Here is an 8,771-nt window from a genome sequence, read left to right as displayed (position 1 = left end):
GTTGTTCGCTTTGTGTACTTTGGTAACTAGGAAGTTCAATCTTATTTGTTATTTGGTGATAATATTTTGTCAATGTATGTAATTTCTCTTTGTAAAATTTTGCGATATTGTCGAAACAATACAATAATTATTTTTTGATAGGGTATATATTACCTGACGTTGTCTGTCCCTCTTGTCCGTTACCAGTCGTTCTAAAGTAAATGTATTTATTTTACCTGTGAAATTAAAACAGTTGATAAAAAGCGGGAAATACGAACATTAGAGATTAACCGGAACCTGCGGAAGTCTTAATTATTTTCTATTAGATTTGGTGAAAACAGTTGGACAAACTGACCGACATATATCCCTCTATATAAAAAATGAATGAAGATAAAACCTGTTGGAAATCACGCACAGAAGAGAACGTTAACGTAACGCGGCATTATTGTATATCCAACGTTGTGTACTTATGACGTTATCTTGTACTTCAGTCATCAATACAAATTCATACAGTTTAGACGTCTTTGTTATATTACATGCAGTTTTAGTAAAACCACTTTACGATATTGGTACCGTGACCAGAAGAAGATGACTTCAAAGCTGAAATCTATACGAGCGGGACACAGAAGCGCAGTTTCTAGAATTTTAAGAAGATTTGAGGAGAGAAGTGAGACAGAAGAAAAACCGGAAGAGGACGAGTTGGAAACAATTTTGGATACATTAAAGGAAAAGCAAGATATTCTGAAGGATTTGGATAAGAACATTTTAGATAGTGTACAGGAGGAGGATATAGAACAAGAGATACTTGACACAGATGAGTATAAATTTAATTTAGAGACGAAAATACGCAAAATTCGTAAATTTATTCAAGCTCAAACATCAAATTTAAATGCAGCCGCTAGAAGTTTTTCGCCGCACAATGAGACACTGCAACCCATTCACAATGTTGGCCCCGTATATAACATAAGAGATGACTCACAAAATACTGGCCTAAATTTCACGTCTTTACGTTCAAATTCAAGCGTCAATAGCAGCAACTTCCACAAACTACCGAAATTGAATTTACCTACATTTGATGGAAACGTACTAGAATGGCAATCCTTTTGGGATTCTTTTGATTCCGCAATTCACAACAACAACACTCTAACCGACGTTCAAAGGTTTAATTACCTAAAGTCGTTACTAGAGGGAGAAGCATCATACACAATTGCCGGATTTGCTCTTACGCACACAAACTACAACAAAGCTATTGAACTCATACATGAAAGATTCGGACAAAAGCATAAGATAATCCAGTCGTACATGCAGGCACTATTAGACATACCCGCACCAAAGAATACGCTTTCACAACTAAGAAGTTACTATGACAGAACAGAAACATACATACGTGGACTAGAATCTCTTGGACAAGCTCAAGACTCGTATGGCTCGTTATTAATTCCAGTCATACTTAACAAAATGCCTGGTGAAATACGAAAAAACTTAACACGTGAGCACGGTTCGTCAGATTGGTTTCTCGGTGATCTTAGGAGATCTATCTTTAAGGAGCTGGCCATTTTAGAGTCTGGTAGCAGTACAGAATCATTTGAAAGTCCTAGTACTACAGCTACATTCTACACAAACACAAAATCTCGCGAGAACTGGCCAAAAACCAATTCACCACAGAAATCTTATCAAATTAGCTGCGCATATTGCAAGGAACCCCACTTTTCGTCAGAATGTACTAAATATATAGACCAGAATGACCGCATGAAAATTGTTAAAGAAGATAGATTGTGCTTTAATTGCTTAGGACGACACCGCGTAGTAGATTGCAAATCTAAATCAAACTGCAAGAAATGTGATAGACGTCACCACACAAGCCTATGCAACAACGATCATGATAAAGAAACTACAAGTACAAGTAGTACAAGTACAGTACAAAAACACAACGCGGAGGAATCTGATATTTCTGTTTTATATTCATCTTTAAATTGTGATCACCCAAATGTTTTATTAAAGACCGCAATAGCACCACTAAGCTTCAAAGAACAACCGATTGATGCAAAGATCCTTTTTGACGAAGGCGCCACACGGACATTTATTACAAGACATTTAGCAGACAAATTGGAGTTAAAACCCACAGGAAGTGAAGCAATTATGCTATCTAGATTTGGAGACGATAATGAAAACAACTCCATTGAACAGCTAAACACAGCAACAGTGAAGATACAAACAATCTATGGCAACGAAATACCAGTCGATGTTTTGATTGTACCTAAAATCGCCGCACCATTTAAGACTAACATTGAAACTGCAAAAATGTTGCCGTATTTGCAAAACTTAAGATTAGCACACGCCGTAACTGAGGATACATCATTTGAAATTGGACTGCTTGTTGGAGCTGACCAATACTGGAATATTGTCGAGGATGATATCATTAGGGGCGAGGGACCAACAGCAGTAAAGTCCAAACTAGGATACCTACTCTCAGGACCACTCAAAAGAACCAGTTCAATCAACGAAACACACCTTAGTACTACCAATTTAGGAGAAACGGAAGAGACGCACACTAACGAGGATATAACAGAGAGGAATACTATTAACATTGAACATATTCCTACATTTGTGGACACTTCAAGGACAAAACAAAGAACCACTGGTCCGTTGAAAGTAACTGAAACAGACAAATCAGCTTTAATATGGACAAGAGACACTAACAAAAACAAATGCTTTTACAATGATTTACAAAGAATAGGAAAATCAAAATATCAGCTCAAACAGCTTAACTTATATCAGGAATTGGATTACAGGGAGAAACTTACAAGAAAAAAGATTGTGAAATAAATGTGACACCGTACTATAACAAACTGTGGTAAAAGTTTAATTTTTATGATGGACTTTAAAGTTAATTTCATATTTATTATTTTAACAAAGAGACTTTAATTATTTTACAAGTTTTATATTTTCATTTTTTCGTGGGCCGGAGAATGTTGGAAATCACGCACAGAAGAGAACGTTAACGTAACGCGGCATTATTGTATATCCAACGTTGTGTACTTATGACGTTATCTTGTACTTCAGTCATCAATACAAATTCATACAGTTTAGACGTCTTTGTTATATTACATGCAGTTTTAGTAAAACCACTTTACGATAAAACCAAACATGTGCATTTGGCACAACTAAAACGGAACAGAGTTATCAGATATTCAATTGTTCACAAACTTGTATCTTATGGAACTGTAATAAAGAACAAATTCACAGACATAAAGAACTCCGAGGTAAATTCAAAACGGGAAGTTCCTAATCAAATGGCAAAATGAAAAGCTCAAAACATAAAACGAATGGACTTAGTACAGGCATGTTCTTGTTCAGAAAATGGTTTTTTCATCATAAAATACAGACATATTAGGAAACATTTCAAAAATAGGGGTACGGCAGTCAACGTTGTGTTATTATCATAATCACTATAAAACAAACAGATATATAAAGTGAATTATTTTATTATTATCATGTTGATATCATGCCCATTTGAGGCTTGTTTCATTCGACTTCCTCGTCTGACAATATGTTTTTTGTTTCATCAAAATAACCTAGTTGAGGTTAACTGATACTAAAACATACATGTTTTAACGTTGCACTCTTTGAAGTAGGTCACTGGGTCTGGTAAATAAAATAAGATTGAAAACAGTGATATACAGCAAGGATAATTGGGTACATTTAATGAGGCAGATTGTTCAAACTCCCATAGTGTATATAGTCTAGAGGTTAACGTATTGATTTTGGCCAAACACAGCCCTTTGTATTTTACATAGAGCAAAAACGGGAAGGTGGCAAACATCAAAATGTGATAGTGATGGAATAGAGAATAGACGGATCGGCTTCAATAACTGCCATACAGCTTTGATCAGTCTTCTACTATGGACACCATAGTACATAAAGAAAGTGCACTTGTATGTTTGTGTTTATGTATATGCATATATATTGTATGTCGTTGTCATCTTCATTTGGTTCAAAGACTCATTAATAGTTTACAACAAATTATGCTCAGATACAAAAGGATATAAGAGCTTATAAAATGAAAGGAATTCAATACTCCGTATAGTTAATCTAAGTACACGCAATATTTTCAAAAAGCATGTCTTTACTTCGTGATTTAAGAATAAGATAAGAAATAAGTTTAGTTACGGAATAAGGTCAGTTATCTAAAGTCTTGTCGTAAGATAATATTAATGTGAAGGACTCCAATTATTAGATAGAAATCCTGATAAATCAGTTCAACATGATGGCCGTTTGCGTCATACGTTTACTGTTTGCAGCTTCATTTGTATTGGTAGTGTTTGGAAATTCCTTTGAAACAAAATTATTTTCAAAAATTGAACATATCGAGAAAATATTGAAACTTCAAGGAAATGAAATCTCGGAATTAAAATCGACAGTCAAAAGCCAAAAAGGGGAAATAAATAGGTTAAATGATGTCATAAAACAGCTGCAAACACTATACACGGACGTCCAGCTTGTTAATACTGGAGACGTTACAGTGACAAACAAAAGTCAGGAAGTTTTGAGGAAACCGAAAGTGTACAGAGTTAACCATAAAACTGATTTACCTATTAAAGATAAAGCAAGAGGTAACATAAATAGTTATTATCATAAACATGTTAATAAATTAGAGATATGGGGTATAAGCCAATGACACAACAACCAAATAACCAAAAGACATTATCAAGGCAGCTTAAGTAAAAGACAGATGATTGAAAAATTTCTTCTTCGGTCCAAGTGAAGACCACGGTGGACTAATGTTATAAATAGTTCACTTAAAGTTATCGCAAGCGTCAAATCTGGTGTGGGTTCCGCTCCGACTTTAACTTACTAGAACTGCAGAAAATTTACGGGTTCTCTGGGTTCGTTCATAAACAATTAAAAACTTGCCATATTGATTAACAACATAAATATCCAATCAATCAACTAAACGATGTAAGCTATATATGACTTTTACAAACACAATGAACGATTTTCCATTTAAATTGCGAAAACATACAGATAATATGCGTCATTTAGTGACGAGAACCCTGAATTCTTACTGTGACAGCGTCGAGGTAAATTAGAGACCACAATCCAAGCCCTTTTATACATCTCGATCAGTATTATAAAGCGTACACAAAAGAACATACAATAAAAGTTCGGACATTTAAAGGTATATTGATTATCTATATACAATGACGTCTTGTAAGAAATTATTGAGATGATAAAGGACAAATATCTGTTATAATTCAACTTGCCGCTTTACGCTTTGAATTGATCTGACTCATTTACTTTTATAAAGGACACTATTTTTATAAGAAGGTTTGCTCGATGGGTTTCTTTTTTACAAACACATTTATTTTAGTGGTACTCGAAATAAAACAGTTGGAATAGTAAATCAATTAAAATATTTTGACATACAAAGAAAGGGCCGTCTATACTCTAGGTAGAAAACATCAGTCTATAGAAATACTTTAATATTTAATAAATATTTTCAACCCAGCAAACGAGCTTTGATTACTGGGTCGAGGATACAAGTCGGGACAAAACGGTTTTCAAGCAGTGAAAGCGACCCATTGGTTGTATAAACTTTTAAGCCATGATCCAATTACTGTAATGTTTTGGGATTTTATATTATAAAGAGATACAATATTGCTGTCATCACCTGACAATAATTACTATTACAATTTCAGTGAGTAGATTATTGAGTGCCAATATACCAGTGCAATCCTCATCTGTTGCATTTTACGCCCAGCTTACCATACCTGAGAAGAATATTGGTCAGCACCATTCAATAGTTTTTGACCGCATAATTACAAACGTCGGAAATGGATATAACCAGCACACAGGGGTATTTACCGCCACACAGAATGGTATATACGCGATCACTTTTACACTCTTTCCAGACCACACCAGTTACTTTGGAGTAGATATCTTTAAAAATAGTGAAATAGTATCTCAAATCTTTACAGATCACCGAGGATCGAGCTTTTGTGGCACAACACCAGTCGCGATTATTACATTGAACACTGGCGATACCGTGTTCATCAGGACCAGTTCAAATTATTTCGTACATGGGAATGTAATTGCTAATAAATATATTAGAAGTTCATTTGCTGGATGGAAAATAGCCGATATCTAAATTTATATAAAAAGTACCAGACTTCGTTCTTAATAAAATGATGATATCCCTTTGAAATTTTGACTTGATTCTGTTTTTTTCAATTTCAAATTGACGCCAAAGAATTTTGTAGACTTTGTAAAATGTAACCAGTGTTTGGTAGAAAGAAGATGCACCAGGGATATGTCAAAGAACGTTTTGTCCTTTTTATTTAAAAAAAATCATCGGAAGGGATCAAGAAATTGTTCATAAATATTCCGTGTCCACTTCACAAATAACACGCGATGGTCTTCAAGTTTAGATTCAGAATATTACTTAATTGTTTAGTGTACTTTTTGTGATACTGGTATACATTTGACGTTACTCGGTACTTCCCGTCATTGGGTTATTGAGTTATCGTAAACTTTTGTATTGTTGTCGTTCGTTGTTTCATAAGTGCTTTTTCTATATGCCCGTTTGTTTTTCTTTGTTACATATTTGTTTGTTTTTATAGTGATTAAGATATAATACAATATTGACTGTTGTATCCTTGTTTTTACATTTGAACCTACTACGTCTGGTTTTTTTTTTTACACATCGTTGTCAATATCATGGAATTTTATGCGACTGTCATAATACAAATATTTAGCTAGCTATACAACTAGGTTTTATCCACTATATCCTCCTTAGTTTAAAAGACATGAAGATGCACGCGGTTTCATTCGTCAACAAAGAGACGCAAAAGATACCAGAAGGTCTTTCAAACTCTTATCTCATAAGTAGAAAATAAAATGACTAGCCATTGCGTAAGGGGTAAATTCAGTAAAAAATCTCCCATTGACTTTAATGCTTATCTATGTGTGGATATAAATTTATACCTGATTTACCTTTAGAAATTAAAAACTTTCATGTATCATTCATGAAAGTACAAATGTAGCCCTATCTTTTGCAACAATATAAACAAAGGGTCATGCGGCATTTTTGGGCACTCACATGGCCTTATTTACAAACAATGTAGATTCGCACTGAATTCCTATACTGACCCCCATTACTTTTCAACCCTGTAGGGAAAAAAATTAGTGCATTCAGCATTTTTTTTAATTTTTTTTTCAACTCTAGTTTTGATCCATCTATCACAAAATATTTATTACAAACATTATCTACCAATCAGTAGAGTACATGACTTCACTTTTAGACAGAAAGCTCTCCCCATAATGGGCGGTCCCTGATGACATATATATTTATTTACTGAATTTACCCCTATAAGGGATTTTTTTACTTCTGTTCCAACTTTTTTTGTAATAAACATGTAATGTATCCATATTTCAAGTTCCGGTTTCAATACAACCTTCATAAATGCTGAATTTGTAAAGAGAGAGCAAAATTTATACTATAGCCCATACTGCGGCCAATGTATATTTGGTATATAAAGTTGCGCATTGACTGTTTTTAAAAGAATGATGTAAAATACTATGTTTAATAAATATGAATTGTTTTCTGTGTTTGCTTTGACCAGTATTGCAAGTACATCTAGAAACTAAAGTCTTGGTGTACTCTAAGTTATTATTTTCCATATATGGAGGTTTTTGATTAAATACCATGAAAAGACCACAAAAAGACTTTTCAAAGGCTTTTTTAAGCAGTTTCATACCAAATAAAACAACAATTATGTTTCATTATACTAAATCTGTGTTTTAATTACTTGCAAATTTCACAAAATGTCATTGACAATCACTGTGCAGAAATTCCTGTTACCCCAACATCAGGATGAGTTCTTCGCCAAAACTAGACAGCCAGAACTGAAGTAGAAAAAAGTGCCAAATATGAAAAAATAAGATTAGGTATGATCAAACTTTACATTTGGGAGATTGAAGTAACAATTTAGAGTATTTAAAAGCAATTATCTAACATAAAAATCCAATTACAAACATTTCAACACTTGTTTCATAGATGAAGGACATGTAATCATGAAAAGTTGTCTAGTATATTCTTTAAATAAAGAAACGCAATGCCTTATGTAAAAATAGATGAATACTTTCATGTGGTCAGATTATTGGAGTGTTAAAATACTAGAAAAGTGCTTATTTACCACTTGTTCTACAATTTAACATGGGGAACTCAGCTAAAACAAACCCACTATGTCAAAGGGAGGTACATTTTGTAATCCATTTTTTTTCATATAATTTTATACATTGTGAGGAGAAATATGTGCAAAATGTGATGTAAATGGGGAGAATATTTATGCCTTTCATTGATATCATAACTCTCAAGTGTAATTTCTATTGTTTCTTTCCATCTGGACACAAAAACTGATTTTTACCATATACTCCATGCTTCTCTCACAGTAAACTAAGTGCATCCTGGATAGCCGCAGTTAAAGATAGAAATGTGTGTAAAAAACAACTTCAAATGTTTCCAAAATTCTTCCATTACATTTACATTTACAGGAAATGAGTTTTGTGATTGTTGTGTGGTCTTGGACAAGTACAGTGAAAAAGTGCATATTTTCCTATAGGGGTAAATTCAGTAAAAAAATCTCCCATTGGCTTTAATGCTTATCCATGTGTGGAAATAAGTTTATACCTGATTTACCTTTAGAAATTAAAAAAGTACAAATGTAGCCCTATCTTTTGCAACAATAAAAACATAGGGTTATTACAAACATTATCTACCAATCAGAAGAGCA

General features: G+C 33.6%; 1 protein-coding gene and 1 long non-coding RNA gene across 2 annotated transcripts; both read left to right on the top strand.

Annotated features, from left to right (window-relative positions):
* The first annotated feature begins 567 nt into the window (after window positions 1–567).
* LOC139526275 (uncharacterized) lies at window positions 568–2,805 on the top strand. Its single transcript, XM_071321406.1, has one exon. The coding sequence runs from the start codon at window positions 568–570 to the stop codon at window positions 2,803–2,805; it is 2,238 nt and encodes a 745-aa protein (XP_071177507.1).
* Window positions 2,806–4,175: 1,370 nt separating this feature from the next.
* Window positions 4,176–6,184, top strand: LOC139526026 (uncharacterized). The gene is made up of 2 exons (XR_011665093.1): window positions 4,176–4,592; window positions 5,679–6,184. It is a non-coding gene; the product is annotated as an uncharacterized lncRNA (long non-coding RNA).
* Window positions 6,185–8,771: the final 2,587 nt, after the last annotated feature.

This window comes from Mytilus edulis, chromosome 6 (assembly GCF_963676685.1).
Source record: "Mytilus edulis chromosome 6, xbMytEdul2.2, whole genome shotgun sequence".
NCBI lineage: Eukaryota > Metazoa > Mollusca > Bivalvia > Mytilida > Mytilidae > Mytilus > Mytilus edulis.
The sequence above is the reverse complement of the archived record's forward strand: the minus strand, read 5'-3'. Positions and strand labels throughout refer to the sequence as shown.